The sequence below is a fragment of the Urocampus carinirostris genome, chromosome 18 (genome assembly GCF_059441175.1).
Source record: "Urocampus carinirostris isolate Australia breed hairy pipefish chromosome 18, RoL_Ucar_1.0, whole genome shotgun sequence".
Classification (NCBI taxonomy): domain Eukaryota; kingdom Metazoa; phylum Chordata; class Actinopteri; order Syngnathiformes; family Syngnathidae; genus Urocampus; species Urocampus carinirostris.
The window spans coordinates 20,897,696-20,920,796 of record NC_142366.1 but is presented as its reverse complement, the minus strand read 5'-3'; the positions used below and the strand labels follow the sequence as shown (position 1 = coordinate 20,920,796).

Here is a 23,101-nt window from a genome sequence, read left to right as displayed (position 1 = left end):
GGAGAACTAAAGTACTACAGAGTAATTTTTTTTTACAAAAATAGCTTCAGCCGTTTCAAGCCTATAGGGCATATAAGTAAATGCACACACGCACATGCACACAAATCGGGATTTAAATAATATTCTAGATAGATGTAGACTAGATAGATCTAGATTAGTCAGATTCTGCCACATTAAAATATCCAATGTGCTGACACTACTTGTTGGAAATAACTTATAACTTATGTCTGACTCGTGCCAATTTAACTAGTATTGCATGCGGACCACATAATTCAGCGAGTTGATGAATGGGTCCGGAGCCTTCACTCTGAAAATGCTGGTCTACTAGTGATCCCAAGAGCCAAGAAGAGAAACCGCAGGTTCAAGAGCGTTCTCCATTCGCGCCTCGATGTTGTTGAATGCTCTTAGCCCTGAGATTCGATCGGCAACCTCAGTGAACTGGTTCAAATCTAGGCTTAAAACACGCTTCCAATCTATAGTTTATGAATGACCTACTTTTCCTGTTGATGATATATGTGTATTAATTGTTATTACAACATCTATTGCAGCCTGGTCATCTTGGAAAGGGGATTACCTCATGTGCGGTCCCTTCTCAAAGTTTCTTGTTTTTCCTTATGTTGGGGTTTTTGAGTTTTTCCTTGCCCTCCTGTACGTCTTAGATCAGGGAATGGTGTCATAATAGCTTGTGGTTTGCAATAACCTGTGGTCTGTGCAGCCCTTTGAGACTCTTTGTGATTAAGGGCTATAAATAAACATGACTTGACTATTATATAAAAATTAACAGCTGAAGAATGCTTTAATGGCAGCACAACGCGTTACTTTTCTGATTATTAAATGTAAGATAGGGACGTGAATTAGTTCATTTTTATAGCTGTTTAAATCCAAAGACAAAGTAGAGCGGCTTTTAATCAAGTAGTCCTGAATTTACAGTAATTCAACCATACGGCAGCTTCTCAGAAATTCTAAAAAGGTAATATTAAATTATTTGTTAGTCATATTTAGTGTGTTATTTGATAAGTAGAGCTCTAAAAAAGCAGAAGCAGAATGGGAGGGGTGGCGGCTAGGAGCGAAAGGGGGTAAAAGAAGGACAATAAGTGGGATCACTAGAGAGTTTTCATATAGATTTCATTGTTACGCTCTCTCCAGCTCAGATTTCATCTGTAGGATAACCTCTTCGCACTCCACAAGGCGTTCCACTTGCTCACTCCAGCACTAAAACACACGGGGCGCAAAAGTTGGGTACTTGACTACATTTGTCACTGTCAAGTTTAGTTGCACCTGACAGATGTGTGCATGTGTCCGTTTTGGAATCTCTCCAAATTGCGGGATTATTTCAATGAAGTCTTTACCTTTTGCAGCTGGCGCTGGTTGTTTTGCAGGCTCAGGTAGTCCTCGTCTGAGCGAGAGTGACTTTGCTGATAAAGTCTCAGGTCGCACTCCAACATGACGTTCTACATGCAAAAGAGAGCAGAGATAAAGGTGGTAGAAAAAAAAAAAGGTGAGAGAGCGCGTCAAAGAGCTGCTTATCGCGGCACTGGAAAAAGGTGTTTTTGTTGCTGGAGAGAGCGTTTTAAATACCGCGTATTCCAGACTAGGTGTCCCCATATTTTTGAGGCCGAGAGCAACTTCAAGGGCACAGAGTAACTCAAAAGTTCCTAAGGGTTTACTATATGAACAATACGGCATTGATGTAATATTACTGATCAAATAAAACATGAACTGCATAGTAGTCTCACGAAGACGCCATGCGTTTTTTAAATGTTTGTACATTAATCAATGTGTTTAGAAATATTTACTGGGATTAAATAAAATACTTAAAAAATAAAACTATCGTTGAGGCCTCATTATTCAAGGCGGTGTCATGTTGTTATTTTTTCAACTACAAACGCTGGGTAGATACATACATTTTTTCCGGGATGTTGAAAAATATCAGAACATTTCTGTAAGTTAGATTTTGTACTGTGTGCACCTTCCGAGCACAGGACATTACTGCAGTGCTTCGCTACCGGCGTGTGGTGGCGCTGTGAGAACTTTGACGTTCATATTGTTTATTTGTTTATATTCTTGTGCATCCATATGGTTGTTGTAAAGTGTAAAGAAGAGGCGAGCCGTTTCTTTGGAAACGGGGTGGAATAAGAAAGCTTGATGCGGTTGAGAAAATGGTCAGATCGTTTTTTTTCTGCCACTTTTTACCGCATAGGAGGAAGTCGCCTAAATCTTGAAACTCATCTTCCAAAAGTACCTTAAACTTAACCAAACTTAACAATTTTTATTAAATTAATTAATTTAATGTTCTATTATACAAATACTTTACGAGACAACTGATTTTTAATGATTAATAAATATTCAGAATGATTCAACAGGGTAGGAAACGGTCAAAATTGTAATTATTATTTACCTTTCCAACTGTTTGAATTAGGAATGTTCAAAAAGAAACCCCAAAAAAAGAGAGAAATAAATGACAACTTTCACAACACTTTGCAGGAAATCACGTTTGATTCTTAAAGACGCGATCATCAGTTTCAGGGTGAAGGAACTCTGCACCATGTTTGCACAAAAGATAAATTACGTAGGAACAAAAACACACTCGTTTTAAATTAAATAAAAGTAATATGCTTCTTTATTTTTAAAAGTTATTTCCCTCGTTGTGTGTTTTTGCGTTTATTTATATATTTCAGGACATGTTCTGTTTTCTCCATTCCTTAACATTAATTTCTGGCACTGAGTAAAAATCTTCTGATCATGAGATAGTATCAAATGCCTTTTCATATGTCATCTGCATCACTAGTGGTTTAGTTGTCTGGTTTTGGCACTCTCACCGCTGTCACCTGGGTTTAGATCCCGTTGCAAACAATGATTTGCTATTTTGGTCACCGACATTTTTTTGATTGATCATCATCATTATATATACACCATACTTATATTATGCTGACACGAATAAACACGGTAGATCTTACTTGATGCACCTTGTCGTCCAGTGCACCTTAAATAAGATATGACACAAGAAAAATATTTTTAAGCTGAAGTGTATACAAACTTTCTCTTACATCACTTTATCCAGATTATTACAAAGAGCCCTGACTTTTTAACTGCACCTTTAATGCACAACCACTGTTGCCCAGACATCAAAATATATTTCTACAGCACTTTGACAAAATGCACTTCAAAGTGCTGTGTAAAATGTTCGTGGTACAATAAAAAATATCCTCTTTTGTCCTGAAACTATCATCCTATAATGTCATATACACTGCCACGCTGTTTGAAAAACACTATGCTACTCAATTGTTAGCAGATGCTATGAAAAAAGCTACAACCGGTATACAATTGGTTATTATTGTATGAACGTTTTGGAGGTGGTAATTTTTGTAATCAGACATTCTTTGAAATAATTTTGTTTGGGGGAAAAAATAAATGTTTTGTTTTTTATGAGTATATTGAATATCATAATTGCTTATACTGAAAAAACATAACTGAGATTTAGCTTTTTGGCCAGATGGCAATCTTCTAATAGTGAGTAATTATTTTGTTTTAACACGCCCTACAGCAGTTGAAAGACTCGATCAGTGTAGGATAAAATTCATGGGTTTTTGTTGTTGTTGTTTTTAGTCGATTTAAAATCATAATTGCCCAGATTGACACATAAAGATTTAGCTTTTTGGTCGTAATATTTTGTAATTGCTGTAGTTTGTTTTACTACGCCCTACAGCAGTTGAGAAACTAGAACAGTGTTTTTCACCTATTGTGCCGTGAGACCTTATCTAGTGTGCCACAGGAAATTGCCCAATTTTATCCTTGCATAAAAGCATGCCATTGTCCAGTATATTTGCTCTCTTCCATTGATCAGCCGCGTAAGGCGAACATTCATCTATATCAGTATGTGGTAGTTTTTTTTTTTTTTCGTTTTAGTCCAGTAATTGTCGGCTCATGCGGTGGGACACGGTATTTGATAACTGCATGCTCTGTCCAGCTGCTAGAGGGAGGTGTTGCATTTGTATAGTGTGGTGAGTTGGTTCAGGTGCAAAAATGCATTCACTCAACTGTTAAAATAAACCAGTTGCGAATAAATGAGCAAAAAAAAAATCCCTTGTCATCTGTGATTATAATATACAGGGTAGGTTACTAATCTAGGCTGAATGATAAAGCATAAGTAGTGTCGGAAACTCGTGACAAAAAAATTAACGGACACCAGAGCAGACAACTCTGAAAAGTTGCCTGCCCAGCCATAAAGTTGTCTGCCCCATTTTTCACAACATGAAACACAATAAGATGACTAATCGTAAAAAAACACATATAGTTCCAAAGTATTAAGGATTGATAAACAGAATATATAACAGTACAACACTTTAAAATGAAGTTTATTATAAATCTACATATAACATTCATTGCATGTATATGACCTTGCTGTTTTCCATCAGCCATGAGTACGTACCTGAATTTACTCATCTTCATTCAATGTTTGCATTGCATCGTCTGCTACAAGCCACGTGAACTCCTCTTTCAACGATACTTTTAATGTACGTTTACGTTTTGTAGCATCATAAATTTTGTTAGCTTCTTTCGAATCTTCTGGGGCTGAGGTTTTGGCTTGATTTCTGACCACTTTCCATTTTTCTTGTGTTCTCTGTGCGCCTTTTAAGGCTTGGGAAAGTCTGGAAGCACGGAGTTATTCGATGCAGGCTTCTCATTGGCTGCAGAGTATGTAAATTGCCAAACGAACCGAAATTATGAAATATGCAAACCGAACAGATTTTAAAAACGGAATAAAGCAAACGTTTGATTTGAAAAAAATAAAAAATAAAAACGATTTTTTTTTTCTTTCTTGAAAAAGTTGTCGGCCACCCTGGCAAAGACGCTGTGTAAGATTTACGCCCGACGTGAAAGATGCACGCTTCGGGCGTCCGGGCAGACGTTATTTCAGACACTGGCATAAGACCGAAAGACCAAGTTAAAAATGAAGGGTTGACATTCTTTCACCTGTCTGAGAACAGAAAGTCTGGATCCAGCATCAGAGCCAAACTGAATATGACTGCTTTAACCTTTCTACGTGCTTTTACTAAAACTGGATATTCATTATTATCATCAAGTTGCATGTGAACTATGTTTTCCCCATTCCTTCATTTATCAAGCCACATATCTTGTCGTTTAATTAAAAAAAAAAAAAAAACATAAAAGTACTATTTTGACCGGTAAACACAAACAACAGGGTAAGATGCATCGAACACAGTGTAGTTAATAAGTAGTAGCGTCAAAAAGCTCTATGAGAACTCCTAACCTCTTGATAGGCGCCTCACAATCAAAGCCATTAGCCGGCGTAATAGAGGGCCTGAGATAGCGCCATTCTTCAGCAGCCTAACTCTTTTATAACCAACAGATTAAAGTTGATTGGATTAAAATGACATTCTTCCCGTCTGACCTTGGCAGCAGCAGTTAAATTCATCCAAATTAAATTTCTACGTAATAAAGATGATTCATCTGTTGCTTGACGTAGTTATATTACAAAAAATGAAAACGACTTTATAAAAGATTATGCGGCACGTGGCCGCATCCAGGCACACAGAGGCTTACATGTTTATGGACCTTACTGTGTGAACAGAAAATGCATTTCCATAAACTGTTGGAAGGATAAATTGCGCAAAATAGGATGAGTAATGTAGACTGAGTGGGAACAAAAGTGCACAAATCACTGACGGAAAAAATTAACAGTTACCATAGACATAACAAGGCAATATAGTGGCAGACCGGTGAGCAGAGGACCGCGTTGAGTAAAAAGACCAAAATGGTAGGGTGGCTAGGCAAGGAGAAACAAAATTAATTGTTTTGATTTTTTGGCATCTGGTTTTACTGATTCAGCAGTTTTTCTCCTGAAAGACATTGAAATGAAATGAAATGATCTGCATTTATATAGCGCTTTTCAAGTCAATGACTTCCCAAAGCGCTTTACAATGTGCTCCACATTTCCCAATAGCGGCCTTGCAGCCATGTAAGGCGCTAACCTGCTTATTGGGGGTATTAGGGGTTCAGTGTCTTACCCAAGGACACTTCGACATGTAACATGGACGAGCCGGGATTTGAACTGGGATCCCTTGATCCCAAGACGAGCGCTCTACCTCCTGAGCTACTGCCGCCCCACATTCCCCTCTTCAAGGCCAGAACACCATTTAATCTCAAAACAATGTCAAGTAGACAGTTGACTTATGTGAAAAGGGGGGAATTAGGAATTATAGGGGGAATTTAAATCTGAAAGATATGAGGGAGCAAGTCCATGCATGATTTTTTATAATACCAACAGAACCTTAAAATCACATTTTAAGCTAACAGGGAGCCAATGCAGGTTAGCTAAAATCTGGGTAATGTGATCAAAATTTCTTTTCTTAGTTAAAAGCCTCGCTGCAGCATTTTGTACTAGCTGAAGGCTCTTGATTTTGGACTTCAGGAGACCGGAGAGTAGTGCATTAGAGTAATCGAGACGGGAAGTAACAAACGAGTGAATTATAATCGCCGCATCAGACTGAGACAGCATAGGGCGAATTTTAGCAATGTTGCGAGGATGGAAGAAAGCTGTTCTAGTTATATTCTTAACGTGTGTTTGAAAGGACAGATCGGGGTCAACTATGACACCTACATTTTTGACTGAGTCTCTAGGTGATATTACATTTGTCAATGTTCAGAGACATTTTTGAGTCAAAAGTTGACTCGGCACTTTTTTGACAAAGCATTTTTCCTATACAGACATTCCACTCACCCAGGAAAGAAAAAAAGTGCAGAGTCAACTAAATATTGATAACTCTTTCACACAGAGTCAGATAGGATACCCACTATCTGAAAACTGCCCAAAAAAATCAGACCCTGTCACGACTGGTACAAGCAGTGACCCAAACGCGCAACGTTTCACACAATGCTCTATTGAGGAATCAAGGAAGTCAGGCGAGGGGAAAAAAACAACAGAGACTCTTTGGGGAGGAGGAGCAGGAAGCCCTCGCAAATTTGGTGCTCGCTGGGTGCGAGGAGCAAGAGGCCCTCGCAAACAAAGCGTGGTCGGGGATGGGAAGCAAGTCGGGCAGCCGGGACAGGAGACGGAGCGTGGTCGGAGATCGGAACAAGTCGGGTAGCCGGGACGGGGGACGGAGCGTAGTCAGAGATCGGAACAAGTCGGGCAGCCATGACGGGAGATCGGAACAAGCCAGGGATTGGGGATAAATACAGGAAACAGTATCGGGCAGGATACGGGTAGCCGGGACAGGAGAAAAGAGCTTGGTTTGGGGCTTGATACAGGAAACAGAATGGGGATATGGGTAGCCAAAACAGGAGAACGGAGATTGGATCGGGGATCGATACAGGTAACAGGTCGGGATCAAAATGGGAGCTAGAGTCAAAAGTGCTTGTCTTGCATGCGCTGAGGTTCGCAGACGGAATGACAAGGAGTGAAGGAGAATGACGTGTTCAAATAGGAGAACTAATTAGGAATTGAGTGGAAGCTGGGGCTAAAAAAAACAGTGAGCACATGTGAGAGCAATGGGCAAATCATGACAGACCGAGTAGCTTTTTCTCCTTTCTCAGGCCAGAAGAAATGTAGCTAAGCAATTTTTAACAGGCAATGAAGTAGGTCACAGAGGTGGAAAATGCCGAAAATAATTTATAATATTTTTTTTGATTTCATTATATTTATTTCAAATGCAACCCTAGCTCTTACTGAAGTTTGAATTCCAAGCATATTGTCGTCCATTGCATTTTATATGTGCAAAATATATCACAAAATACTATTATTTGGGGGTCCGCTTTATAATCCTGTGCACCTTATAGAGCAGAAAATATGGTACATTACCTTTAAATCTCCTCTCACCTGTTGCTGGGAAGATTGCAACTCCTTCAGCAAATGCTCCGCCTCCTCTCCCACCGTGTGCACCTTCTCCATAGCAGTTGCGTATTTGTGCCTCAAAATCACCGCCATTTTTTTCTGCTCTTCTGCTTGCAAAAGGGCCCCTTTTAATTCCTCCCGGGCTTCCTCCAGCTGCCGGCGGAGCAGATCCAGATCCACCTGCTGTTTTTTTAACTCCTCTTCTGATGTGGCCAACTGAAAACAAAACGGAACACGCACACTGATGAGAACAAATCCTCGATCCGTAATTAGGTGGGAACGCAAACTAGATAAAGTGGACTGCTGAGCGCCACCGATAGTAGATAGGCATTTAAACCCTAATTAAAACATGGCCAGAACAGCAACTCGAAAGTCACCCGTGTTAAAATGACAGACGGGAAGTTGGGAAGCTTAATCCCGGTGTTACGCCGAGAATCCCGCCACATTCACCTCTCGAGGGGAGAGGTTGAGAAAGTTAAACCGGCTCGGGAACACTCATCTTCGGTTCATCCGTGTTAATCCCGCTGTAATCTGGAGGAGAACCTGCCGGTTTACAGCTAATGACAGCCAACTAGTTAGATCGCAGAGCTTCTTCGCCGCTCGGTTTAACCGTGGATTTGCTCGGTCGCATTTTCGAAAACCTGCACGGAAAAGAAGGAAGACAAAGTGCACCGCTAACTTTAAATCTCTCCCCCGAAAAGGAAACTTTTTGTGTGTAGCTTTTGGATTTCTGGTGTCACTTAATGTAAACGTGCATAAGGTCCTGAAATGTGACAGCTCATGAGATACACAGGTAGCATTGCATTGTCACATAACTTCAAATTTAGTAAACATTCAAAAACAAGAGAGAAGACATCAATGGACTTTAGAGAGAGAAGATTTCAAATAAGAAAGTGCATCCTGTTCTAAAGGGGCTCCTTGAGCCCTTTCTTTTACATTACATATCTTAGTTTACAAAAGCAGAAATCAAAGAACAGCGACTTAATTGGCCAAAAGCAAAAAATATGTGATAGTTCAAAAAAACAAACAACAGTGTGTAATAATAGTCAAACAAATTAACTGGCTTCCTGTGTAATCTCCTTCGCATGTGTCCAATATTATACCAAATAAGACCGACGAATTGGCTGTGCTGGTGAAAAACATCAAAGCGTACAGGGAGTGCAGTTTGCTGTGTTTTACAGAAACGTACCTCACGTCTGGCATCCCAGACGCTAACGTGGAGCTGTTAGGCAGACAGAGACACAAAAGCCTGCGGGAAGCAGAGAGGAGGCGCTATCTGCGTGAACACGAGGTGGTGTAACCCTGGGCACAAAGAGGGACGTCGAACTTTTGGCCTAGCGTGTGACGTTATCCACTCCGCTGTTGCTAAACTACAACACAGCACCCCGAGGCCATCCTACTGCTGGAAGTGTGAATTTTCCTACAGGGATGAACAAAGTATCTACCTATCAATCTAATATTAAAATAATTAGTTGCACGTGCTGCTTCTCGTATTTGTAAATAAGCCTCACTCTTTTTCCAACCTCCCGAAAGACTTGAGCAAAGGGGTAACTCTTATTCATTCGTTCTTGATTTATTTTTAATTTTCTTATTGACCCTAACCCAACCAGGAATACAATTTTGAGTACACAGAAAACTTCAAATCAATGACTCAGCTTGAGTCAGATATTTTCCCCAGTTTCTGCCAACCACGAGATTGGCAAACTCAGACACGGCAAACACAACTGACTCATAATTCCCTACGCTTTAAATGGCATTTTTGAGGAGAACATCCCACTGCTGTGCCGCCGAAGTTGAGAAAAAGGCGTCTCCCAAGGGTTCACGTGGGCGTACAGCAGGTTGCTGTCAAATCGAAAAAAAAGCCAACAAACCCACTGGTATTAGCGCAGCCTTAAGAGGGTGACTAAAATAAAGAAAAGACGCTCGGCCTTTTCCAAAGCGCTCAAAGGTGCGGTAGGGTTGGATTTAATGCACAAACTTCAAAGTAGAAAAAGATCAGGTTTTCATGGAGCAGATGTGAGTATTTATATGAGTATTAGGCGCTTTCCTTCACATGAATAGTCTCTGGTGCTCATAAATACACCGTAATGTAGACTACAGAGCACACCTGAATAAAAGCCGCATGCGCGCAAAAATAAATGAAGAAACCCAACTTTGTCTCTTGTACAAGCCGCAGCAAATGATCATCCACAGGCTTGAACAGCCATAAAAATGGACTCCTTTATGTCAATTTCTTACATTTAAGAAACAATCAGCAGGGAAATGTCTAGTACAGAGAAGTAACAAAATGTGCCTCGATTAAGTCACTCGTTTGCTGATTGTCCGCAACTGTTAATCTTAATCAACAAGCACAGCAGTCAAACTGAGTTCAATATGCATTAACATATATGCAAGAGTGCTCGCCTGTCAACCTCCACGGCTCCATGCCCTTACAAACTTTCGTATTTTCCCTTACAAAATAATCTTACACCATATATTTTTTTCCAAACGTGTTTATTTATGTGGATTAACATGTCATATTGTAGATGTGTTTCGTTATATCATATATATTGTTAATTAACATTTTGTTGTGAGATCCTGAGTTGCTCGACATGAATGAGGTTTATTTTAAAACAAAGTTCAAAAATGAAGTAGCTTGGACATTCACTGTAGAAGGAAAAAATATATGCAAATATAATTAAGTCGAATAATACATTTTCCTATTCAAATTATTCATTCATTTTCTGCATTATTGTTGGTAATATACTGATTAAAGGGATAACCACAAACCTGTATTTATTCATTTTCTCCTTTTATGTATATTTTTTTTCTTAACTTCTTTATACAACATAAAAAATCGTAATATAATGCATCAAAGCAAGTGGGCCGTTTGAGAACCGGCTCTCTTTAATGAGTTGAGCCAAAAAAGCCAGTTCTCTAAAAAAAAGACTGACTTCCTTTCACTACACAACAGACACAAGGAATCCAAGGCGGCGGACGCATGCGCACAGTAGCATCAAACCGCTTGCTTCGTTTGCAACGAAAAAAAATGATACCGAGATAGATGCTTCCGCGGCGAACGCGTTTGACTTGATTAATTTGCCGTTTCGTGATAGTCGCTGTATACCGGATGGTACCCATAATTGACAAATTTGCGTTTTTCCGTACAGATTTTCTTATACGTCGTACACGTCTTAAAATGCATAATAAATATACTTTGTACGGCAAAACCGTACAGGTTGACAGGTATGAGAATGCAACAAAAATATCTTCAAAACTTGATGTTCTGTACTGACTAAAATTTAGGAACCCGTACAATCACAAGAGCTCCCCCAAACCTTGCGTATATACAATAACACTGTGAGAGAGGAAACAGAGTACTGCTACTACTACATAAAACATTGTTGATTGTTGGTGTCTAAGTGGTGTTCTGATCCACTGTTGACGGGGAAGCCTTGATTTTGCCCTAAACTTATAGAACGTGCAAAATCCAGTTAGATCTAGTTTTCGAAAATGTCTGATTTGAAGCTTGGACCTTTGTCAAACCAGGCCCAATCTACCAAATTGTTCGAATTAGTTATCTGACTCCAACAACCAAACACGGCGTACATTCATCCAACAATTATGCACGCTTGTTTTTTGAGAGAGAAATGACCAGGAAGCCGGCAATTCCACACGGGGGCGGATGGTTTATTATTTCCTAACAGCAGATCTAAGTGTAAACAGGAGACGCCCCCCATCCAAGTTGCACGGGATCATTTATACATTTCAACAAACATAGCCTATTGGCTATGTGTCATCTGCATCTAACTTTAGCTTTCTCTTATTGGCTATCTTCTCCCCGCACGATGGCGTGTCTGATCCTCCCATGGGCGTGCCAAGGTAGTTGTTTGGTACCCAACAATCCTGTGTCAGCACACCCAGGCGTCCTGTTATCAGAAATGTCCGAGACAAAACATCTTCCACACAGCCTGCCCTGACCTTTTATTGTACATTGAACTAACGCACAGTCAGTGAATATTTTTATTGCATTAAACTGAATACATGTAACATGTAGAAGAAGAAGAATTTACTTTTATTTTCATTCTTGTGCCCATGCAGACAGAACGAAATTTCGTTACATCTGACCCGCACAGTTAAACTGTAGCGAGCCGATGTAGCCGCAGCCGAACAGGGCGCCGCCATTTTAGACCCAACTGCTATGTTGGGAGTCATTAGGTGATCAAACCCCCCAATTCCAACCCTTAATGCCGAGCGCCAAGCAGGGAAGCAATGAGTACCAATGTTGTAAGTCTTGGATATGACTCGGCCGAGGCTTGAACCAGCGACCTACCAGTCTCGGAGCGGGCGCCCTACCCACAAGGCTACCGACCTGGTCGTCAATCATAAAAAAATCCTTTTTCCCCCTACTCTATAAGCAATAGTGAGCTACGTTGTCAGTGCTTGTTTGGGAAGGACATTGTCGAGTTAAAAAGCCCAGAATATTCAATTTGTTTCATATCTACATGTATTGTAATGAAAGTCTTCAACAAAACTACTCTCTTAATGCCTTGCTTCTTTGTCTAAAATTTTCAACGGAACCCCAGCACTGAGCACAATATGGGACACAAAGCGGTTTCCGCCTTACAATAGCAATACGAGAAATCCTGCTTGGCATTTTCGTTTTAAGCTCCTGAACGACTACCAGACGAGTTAAACGGAGAACAGGTTTTACGTCTATAGCTGTCAATGGCACTCAATGTATTCGGTTGTAGATTTTGTTTGGGAATCCCAATTTCCCCCTGGTTTTCCAGTGTCAAAGTATAAAGTAACAAACACTGTCTTGTGCTCGATGCGAGATGAAATATTCATATTATTGGACTTGTGTTTTAAGCCGAGCGCAGCGGTGAGCGGGAGACAATACATGCTGGCAAACTGCTATTTATGCTTCTCTCCAAACACAGCGTGTCAGACAAGCGCTTTCATTACGTCCGTTTCCTTGGTGAGCTCCCCTGATTACCCACTTTTACCAAAGGACGCGCATGCGTGCGCACGAGTGCGGCTGCCGACCCGGGATTTTTCTGGGGAAACGCTATTGATTTCTTTATTTCGTCTAACATAGTTCAATAGGCTGCATGTCATCGAGGTATTTGTGGTCTGGGGAAGTCATACATCTCCAACCATGTGTTCAAAAATGGTTTTAGTAACTCTTTCAGTGCCAGATGTTTCTCTCAAATGGGAAGTGCCAGCCAATATTTTGACTCATTTTTGAAGACCTATAGAAAATGTTGCTGTGTAGCCATATGGGCATAGGACATATCAAAAGAAAGCTTGAACCCCATCTTCTAGCTTTTACCATTGTGTAGTAAACAACAGATGTACATAGATGGATTGATACTGTATTCATCCCCGTAGGGAAATTCACACTCCCAGCAGTATCCTTGTGTTAAAAATAAAATAAAACATATAGAATACAAAAATACCCAATATAGCGCGTTATTAAAGAACATTTAAATAGTGTTACAAAAAATACACACTGTAATAAAATGGGGTAATATGCAAATGTGGGGTTGGGGTTTAATGTGGGCTTTTACTCCCCAGGGTGGAGTTAAAGAGCCTCATGGCATGAGGGAGAAAAGATCTCCTCAGTCTGTCCATGGAACAAGACTGACAGCAGTCTTTCGCTGAAGCTGCTCTTCTGACTGGAGATGATGCTGCGTAGTGGATGTAATAAATTGTCCATGATTGACCGCAGCTTTTTCCGTGCCCGTCTCTCAGCTACAGTTGTCAGGCTGTCCAGCTCTGTGCCCACAACAGAGCCGGCTTTCCTCACCAGTTTATTAAGACGAGAGGCATCGTTCTTCTTAGCGCTGCCTCCCCAACATGCTGCCGCATAGAAGAGGGCGCCTGCCACAACAGTCTCATAGAACATTTGCAGGAGCTTCTTGCAGATGTTGAAGGACGCCAGCCTTCTGAGGAACCTTTCCTACATAGAGCTTCTGTGTTGGCAGTCCAGTCCAGTTTATTGTACAGCTGCACACCCAGGTATTTGTAGGTCTGGACAAATTCTACACATTCTCCTTTGATAGTTACAGGAACCGGGTGAGTTCTAGTTCACCTGAAGTCTACCACCATCTCCATGGTCTTGGTGGTGTTCAGGTGCAGGTGGTTAGCCTCGCTCCATCGGACAAAGTCCTGGATCAATTTCCTGTACTCCTCCTCCAGGCCACTTCTGATACATCCCACGACAGCAGCGTCACATTGCTAAGTTGCTTGTAAATACTCGATTCCGAGAAAACTTCAACAAAAAAAGGTTTTCGTGAAAGGATGCGTATCAAGCAAAATGTTCACTGATACTTTTTCATATACATACAATACAATGCTTCTGAAATTATATTTACACGTAATGGCACTGAATGTAAGGACCAGAACGGAAACAGGACCCAATAGCGTTACGATTCTCACAAGTTTTATTGGAGGAAAGAGAAAGAGCTGCGTCCACGATCCGGTGTTCGCTGGACGCGGGAAGCAAGTTGTTCTCGTACTCGGATTGTGCTACGAACGCGGGAGTGGATCTTCCGTAGCGAACGATGGCAGCAGTGTCAGGGACGGAAAAAACGGGTCGGTAGCCGGGACTGGGAGAGCAAGGCGTGGTCGGGGTCGGAAGCGAGTCGTAAGCCAGGAAGGGAGAGTAGACGTAGTCGGGAACAAAAAGAGGTCGTAAGCCGGGACGGGAGAATAGACATGGTCAGGAGAAAAACAGGTCGTTGCCGGAGATAGACGGGAGCAAAAATAGGACAGGTGGGAGTCAGGGTTGAAAAAAGCTTGCTTAGTATTCACTGTGGTTTGCAGACGGACTGACAACAGGGGACGGACAGGACGGGGTTTAAATACTGACACTGAGCCAATCAGAAGCCGCGGCAGTTGGCGCCAAATGAGCGGGCACAGCTGAGTCACATTAGTAACAATGACACTGAATTAGTTAAAAGAGTAGGGCTGCAATTATCAACTACTTTAATAGTTCACCAGTTGCCCACTATTGAAACAATTTTATTAATTTTATTATTTTACTTACATTTAGCATGAAATCGATCACACAAGACAAATGGGTAACATACTGCGTATTTACCCACAATTAAAATATAATACCCATCTAAAACCATAAAGAAAATCCGAAAATGGGTCCATGTCCTCTTTGGGGGACGGGTAAAGTAAATACATTAAAGACAGATAAACATAGTTTATCCCTGTGAACCAAGAACAGCATCATTAGCAGCTGTAGAATATTCAATAAAACAAAAACATTTTGTACATTTTGACAAGTACATTCGGGGGTGTCTGCAATGAAATATCCAAACAATTCTCATCAGTTTGAAATCAAATGGTTATAACAACTGACATTAGTTCCTCGGACTGCATGCATTAGGTTTAAATATATCGAGTTCTCTTTCATAGCGAAATATACGCATGTAATGTGTGTAATGAATGTCCCTAAAACTATATTGGCTTGACCATGACTTGACTTACCGAGGCGAGTCGGACTCCATTTCGTTTAGCTGTCCGACATGCTTTCACTTTAAATGTTCATGCGTCACCGTGGTACTGCAATGATACGCAAGTAGGCTTTTTATTGACCGTATCCAAACTAAAATGCTCTCAAACTTGAGAAGTTCTGGTACGCGTACTTGATGCCAACGCCGTCATTTTTGAAGGTTACCAGTCGAGACAAAGACAATATTGCGCATGAGCGACTCTCTGCAGAGATTATAATAAGTTATTATAATCATGTAAGGTGTCCCACTGTTGGAAAGACGTGTCTGGTGCCAATAATAGAAAACGGGATTGATTGTCGACTACTTCTATCTTTCATTTTTGCCAAGAACGTCGACTAATCTTGGCATATTTCGTATGACATGTTTTTTTGTTTGTTTTTAAGTGCTATTAATAAAAATAGGTTGATTTGGTGCCACTCTTGTCCCCAGTGTCCCCCAATAGCTGGGCACATTTTTCTTTACTTGTTAATTGTGTCATATCAATTAATTCAACAATACATTTGTCAAATATCATGTAAAAAATCCTCCTGAGCTCGCTGAAAAGCATTTGCAGTTTTCTAAAGAATGTTATTAAAAGTAGTGCTTTAAGAAGGGGAATTATGAATGACCTATATTTCATGTTGACAATAACTGTGTATTATTTGTTATTGCAACATCCATTGCAGCCTGGTCATCCTGGAAGGAGGATTACATCATGTGCGGTCCCTTCAAGGGTTCTTCATTTTCCTCATGTTGGGGTTTTTGAGTTTTTCCTTTCCCTCATGTAGGTTTTAGATCAGGGGATGGTGTCATAATAGTCTGTGGTCTGTGCAGCCGTTTGAGACTCCTTGTGATTAAGGGTGTCACAAATAAACATGACTCAGAATTATATTCAATGCTTATTCTTAGACAAAAAAAAAATGCCGTACAATTGTAAATGTCTGCATATCTTATTAACCAGAAATGCATACTGTGGCTGCTATTCTAAAAAAATTGCCTTAGTGGATGGTCCAAAAAAAAAGCAATTTAGAAATGCCCAAAATATTGTCGGGACCAGAACGGAATCAGGACCCAATTGCGTAACGTTTTGCACAAGATTTATTGAAAGACACTGGAAGCATGTCGCTCTTGCACTCTGATTGTGATCCGAATACGGGAGTGGATCTTCCGTAACGAGCAATGGAGATGTATGGGACGGAAAACAGGTCGATATCCGGGACAGGGAGTGCAAAAACGTGGTCGGGGAAACGAGTCGTAAGGCGGGACGGGAGAGCAGATGTGGTCGGGATCAAAACAGGTTGTAGCCGGAGACAATGTGGGAGTTAGGGTCTAAAAAGACTTGCCTTGCATACAAAGAGGTTTGCAGACGGACTGACAACAGGGGATTGACAGGGCTAGGCTCAAATAGGTACAGGGAGCCAATCAGAGCCTGCAGCGGTTGACGCCAAATGAGCGGGCACATGTGATTCACACCAGTAATTATGATAAATATATGTCTTTTTGATGGGCCTACATTAACATCTTCCCTTAAGTATCGCCAATGTTTCGGATTTGAGACCATAGGTTAAAAAAAAAAACATATTTTTTATTTTCTTGAGTTTTTTAACACAAAGCTGCCCACAACTCCAAATATTATGCCTACCACTGCCTAGCAGCAAGATAAAGGACAATCATGTCAGCTCCCATTATGTGAGGCTCATGTTACCTAAAATAAACGCACATTTTTCACCCGATGAGTACTTCAAAAACATGTACCCTCCCATATTTTATACTATTTGAATGTGTTAAATACACACTGTCCATTCAATGCATTCATTTAGAATTTACTGAACAAAATCAAAATCTCTACAACTGCTGTTAGCCACCCCGTTTACTGCAAACTTTCAAAACGATTCATCGTGATAAATTGAACCAACTGCTGCCTTCCGCTTTCCGTCACCTGCTGGTCGAGAGTGATCCGGGGATTGTTTTGACTAGAGCGGAGCACTCATTTATAACTGTCCGAGGGGATTGATGGCGTTAACTTGGCTCTTTGAACTCTCACCCTTAAAGTCAGCAAGCAGGCTTTTTGCAATACACTGTACCCCAGTTAAAGCGAGTGGCGGGGATATAGAATAGCATTCTGTGCATTATTTTATTTACTGGTAATTGATCGTTTTTGATGACGATGCAATCATGAATACAGAAATTCCTTGCTACTTTGCGCTTTAGTTATTGCTGGTTCACTGCTTTGCAGATTTTGAATTTAACTGAATTGTCTTTGATATCAACGTATCGTGTATTGTGTTCTGCAGCAGAGAGAATATGCTATAATAAGGGGGCAGGTTGTATATATGTACAGTAATTCCTTGGTTATCGCGGTTAATGGGGACCAAAACCACCCGCGAAAAGTGAAAATCCGTGAAGTAGCGACACCCCTTCATAAATGCTTTAAAAATAAAAAAAATAAAAAAAAATGTTTTTAATTTTTTTTTTAATTATTTCATTTTATTAATATTTTAGACCCGGTTAATGGGGACCAAAACCACCCGCGAAAAGTGAAAACCTGCGAAGTAGCAAAGCCCCTTCAAAAATGCTTAAAAAAAAAAATTATATATATATTTTTTTTATTATTCTTATTTTTTAGACCCGCGAAGCTCTGAACCCGCAAACGTGGAACCGCGAAGTAGGGAGGTCCCACACTGTATGTGTTTGTGTATGTGTGTCTTGGGTGGGCTTCATTGCCTGTGTATGTGACAGTTATAGGTTGGTGTATGCTGTCAGTCAAACAGCGGGGCGGGTGCACTGGAAAAGCTGCGAGGCATGGCAACAGCTAGCTTTTAGCGGTTTGTTACATTCAAAATAAATTCTTCAATTATATCTGAATCTGAGGAAAGTCACAAAAAAATAGTGATCACCAGCGAATGCTACGTGGATTATTATTGGGAGAGAAGGCAAGAGCGCTGCTGCAGGTATGGCCTACTGCTACGGCTAGGCTACATAACAGCTCTTACAGGCTACCCCTGCCGAGGCTGCATCTCACCATTGGCAGATCAGTTACCAATGAAATGGATGACCTGGAGCTACATTTGGGAACATTTTGTTTTAATCATCTTGAAGACCTGAAGTGCAGCTAGCCAGCTGCTCTCTAAATTACTTTCTTGAACAGAAAGGAGACGCCTTCCAATTGTGTTGTTATTTTGTATAGTGACAATAGAGATGCTTCATTTAACTGCGATTCTGCGTTCTGTTATTTGTTTTCATTTGTGGGTCTTTATTAAGTTTTAGTCGTATAACCCCTGTAAATTTGACCATGCTGGCTTTCATGAAGAGTTGTGACACTATTTTCATGTTTTGCGGCAATTATTAAGAAGTTTAATGTTAGTATGGCTAATACGAGGTTTATCTGAATGCTAATTAGTTACCCAGGGCTCAAAACTCACGCTAATGTTTGAGACCAATGAATGTCTCCCTAGTTTGATCCATGGCAGTGCGTACATATCAAAGACTAAAAGTTTGAACAAATCAGCTGATTCGATCAATTTTCTCAAACTGATAGCGAAACATTTTATCTAGACTATTATATAAATTTTGATTTACGTGTGTGGGTGTTGTAGAATGAGGCTTAAAGGCTTGGAAACGGATGAACCAATTTTCGTAAATTCAGAGTGGTACTTTAGGCCTCTGGGAGTGTCTTTAAGCTAGGTTTTGCGTAAAGCCCCCCCAAAAATACCAACAAAATCGATACTCCCCTGCTTTTGTGTACAAGCAACTCTGGAGCTGCATGCAATCATACTGCTCTTTGGCACTACTTAGTTGCTCCCTAACAGTTTTTTTCAACAGACTACGGCCACAACGCCAAGACCGGCGACGCGAAGACCAGCAGCACCCGGATATTATGCTTTTTCAAATTTGAGAAGCTGCTGAGGTGAGGGAAGGAGCTGTTGAACTTAAACGACATTGGATGCATTTTACATGTAATTTTTGTTGAGTTTTTGCCGTTCAAGGTTCTTATGGGTGCTTAAAACATTTTAATGTTGTGTTTTCAAGGATTGAAAAGTGCTTGAAAGTAAAGTGGAAGATCCACTTCTGCGTTCAGTAAAGTGCTTGTAAATAATTAAAACTGTTCCCATGTTTCTTATTCTGTTTGCTTAAAAATGACACTGACACTGCTCTCTGGTGGCTTCACATTGCCATTGTATTTCGTCTTCCCCTCGTAATTAACGGAGGCTGCATTAGTTTGTATGGCATTGCCGTATGAAGTGTCATCACCCCCTAAAGGTGGCACCCAAGGGGACAGGGGCATGCTACAACTAAACAGAGCACTATGATATGCACATTAGTGCAAGGATTATGTATCAACTATGGATATTATTATGGACAATGCAAAAAGTAACGTAGGGATTCCCTGTGCTAAATTCCGGGGAAGAACTTCCTGCATGCTCAAAAACGAATATATTTGCTGTTTACTCAATATCTAAGCTTTGATCAATGCACATGCAAGAATCAAAATTTCATAAATAAATCACAGATATATTTGAAGATGAAAAACACAATCGAATATGGCCATGAGAAAGGTCTTTGAAAACAACATACCTGTCAACCTGTACGTTTTTGTCGTAAAAAGTAAGTTTATTATGCATTTTAAGACGTATACGACGTACAAGAAAATCCGTATGGTAAAACGCAAATTTGTCAATGATGGGTGCCATCCGGTATACACCGACTATCACGAAACGGCAAATTAATCAAGTCAAACGAGTTCGCCGCGGTAGCCTCTATCTCGGTATCGTTTTTCTCGTTGCAAACGAAGCGAGCGGTTTGATGCTACTGTGCGCATGCGTCTGCCGCCTGGGGATTTCCCATCATGCATCATTCAGTGGTAGTTGTATAGCGAAAGAAAGTCCATCTATTTTTAGAGAACCGGCTTTTTCGGCTCAACTCATTACAGAGAGCCGGCTCTCGAACGGCTCACTTGCTTTGATGCATTTAACTACGAATTATTATGTTGTTAGGTTCACATGTATGAAACAAGATGCAGCCCAACGTCACTCAGACCCAAGTTTTGGTGGCCCCCAAGTAAATCGAGTTTGAGACATTTCCGGCATAGCGTGTGTGACCGTCGGACTCTATAGCCCAAATTCAATGCCGGCAATCTCCGCTAAATCTTAAATCTCGGCTTCATTTATCTTTGAGTATCATGTGTGCGCGCTGATTCCCAGCGTGAGTGCGTGATAGGCAGAATGAATGTTGATAAACACCAGAGAGCGTTGTGTCAAAACAGACACCTTGTCAAAATGACATGCTAACTAGGTCAATCGCAAAGTTTAAGGAGAAACTTTGGAGTGAGAGCTTTTGCTTTATGCACATCTCGGCGTGTGGATGTCTACGTGCGTGATAAGCTCCTGAACGAATCTGCGGAAGGGGACCGCCAATATCGAAGGTATTTTTAAATCAATGAGCTCTTAAGAGTATCTCGGTCTGCTTGTGTTTGCGCGAGGCAGCATCCCTACTGACAGACAAAGACAAGATAAAGAGAAGTTGAAAAAAATAAATAAGGTGGGGTAGAGGACGACAGGAGGGGGTGAATATTTGTACAGTTGGGGGTGCAGGTGGCGGCGGCGAGTATATACGTGTCAAGATGAGAAATGAGCAGAAAATAAATAAGAAAATGATTATACGAACACCATAAAGAGAGGAAAATGTGCTTAAGCGATTCAGATCAACTTCATCAATGTGAACACACCCTTATAGGCTCCAAAAATGTCAGCAAAAGCCTTTACATCCCTGCTATATTAATCCATAACACATTATGCACAATTTGAAAAGCTAAACATTGCGTTTTTCAGTTTTTTCAAAAGGTAGGTCTAGACATTACTAATAATGGCCATTTGGAGACAACAAGTTTACAGCTATAAAACCTATACAACTGTGTATTTTAATCTGGCCCATTTTTAGGCATTATGAAAGAGTTGTAAATGTTTGACTTCTCTTTCCAGATGTCAATAATAATGGTGCATTAAAATTAATCATGAGTGGTGTTACGCACGTTTATTTTGGGGTCTAATTTGAAAACCCTCCACCCAACCGTGGAACATTCTTTCTATAATTTCATTGGCTAACCAATGTGTCAATCATAATTTGAATCCGTTACTACTGGCTAAACATATTCAGAGCTAAAGGAGGCGATCTCCGTTTTATCAATACTGGCCCTTGTAGACCGTGTAAAAAAAGCCTGCTTTTGGCCGAGAATGGTGCCAATCAAAAGGTCAGAGGATAATGGCCATATTGGAAATAATTGTATGAGTTTGTTTACTTGTAAACAGGATTTATATGGCAAGAAGACGGATCGTCCAATGGTGCAGCCATCTTTTAGGCGGATTTTTTTTTTTAGATCCGTCGGCATTTTCATGTGTTTTGGAGTAAATATTTGAGGGTTAGGCAATACTTTTGCAATGCACTGTACAATTGCTGGATACAAAGCAAAAAAAAGGATCATGTGAACGTGTGGTTTTCTATGGACAGATCAGAAAAACAGCAGTTTTGTGGATAAAGCTGGGTCAGATAAGGAACTGAAACTGGATCCCAGGACAGAAGGTAATAGTCCATCCTTAGGGTTAACAATTTCAAACATGAAGGCCACATCCTCCTGTTTGCCCACACGCATATACAGAAAAATACAGCAACTCCCAAATGGAAAGCTATAAAAATAGAAGGGGATTTTCTTTTGTTCTCTTGTAAAAAAAAGCAGTGAGGAAAAAAGGTCAAAAAAAAGTGCTGCTGCATTAAAAGAAAAAAAAATCACATTAGTAAAACTCATTTCGTGTCCGTGGCTCTAAATATCAGTATATTGTATTAAAATTATCACAAACCTTCTTATTAACCCTACTTTAGAATTAGACAATGTCCGTCTGTATTACATTGAAAAATTGAATATGGAACTGAATTGCTGCACCTGTGCAACCCTCTTATCGGTCCCACTGACAAAAGACAGTTGGTTACATTGAAGTGAATATTAGATTTCATTTGGATCCTGCACAACTTGTAGATTTTTTAATTTGCTGCCCATGTCGCTTTAAAATGAACTTCCTTGTACGTTTTTCATTGAAATACTTCATTACGGCGTCAACAATACAAGAGCAACAATGGGATTGTCAGCCGTTGCCTTGTTAAACCCATTCATTGAGAGCGCATTGTAAAATGAATCGTTGACGTCCAAGGCGGTTAATGGCACTGAATAAAATGTTTTTTCTCAAAGAGAAGACACAGTTAAACAGTAAAGTTATCCAGCATTTGAATTCAAGTAATTGCTTCCTTTTGATTGTTGCAGAGCACTTACAGTAAGTGAGTTCCTGCTGCTGACAGGACCAATCGTGCCCAGTTTTTTTTATAATAAATACCTCCAAAAACTTGCCATATAACAAGAATAACAAATAAATGCAATTCATTCTGTAGCGAATATGGGTGGTAAATAAATTATTCTAACAAACAATTTATTGACCAATTGGATAAAAGAGTTTATTCTTTTTAAAACTTATCTCGCCTTTTTGGAGCACCACATACGTTTTTAGATCTGTCCAGGACCGGCCGGGGCCTTGGTCCAGCTCCTCATGTCCGGACATGCCCTCCTAACTTCTGCTGGCAAAAATTCAAACTGCCCTTCAGGGTTCTGGTCTCCTAGGAGGGGCGGGCACCCTGTGGTGAAGTGGTCACGGCAACCTTTGACGCGCAAATGCAAGGTAAGGTCCCCTCCCCAAACTCACATTCCGCCAGTATC

The 23,101-nt window shown here is 40.5% G+C and overlaps 1 protein-coding gene across 3 annotated transcripts in view; it reads right to left on the bottom strand.

Moving 5' to 3' along the window:
• LOC148348622 (uncharacterized) overlaps window positions 1–23,101 on the bottom strand; it is a 193,820-nt gene that overhangs the window by 67,039 nt on the left and 103,680 nt on the right. For all 3 annotated transcript variants that reach the window (XM_088322749.1, XM_088322748.1, XM_088322750.1), the window contains 3 exons: window positions 7,841–8,071; window positions 1,350–1,451; window positions 1,136–1,212 (listed from right to left, as the gene is read on the bottom strand). In XM_088322749.1, the coding sequence (XP_088178875.1) occupies window positions 1,136–1,212; window positions 1,350–1,451; window positions 7,841–8,071 (410 nt within the window). The remainder of the gene's footprint in view (window positions 1–1,135; window positions 1,213–1,349; window positions 1,452–7,840; window positions 8,072–23,101) is intronic.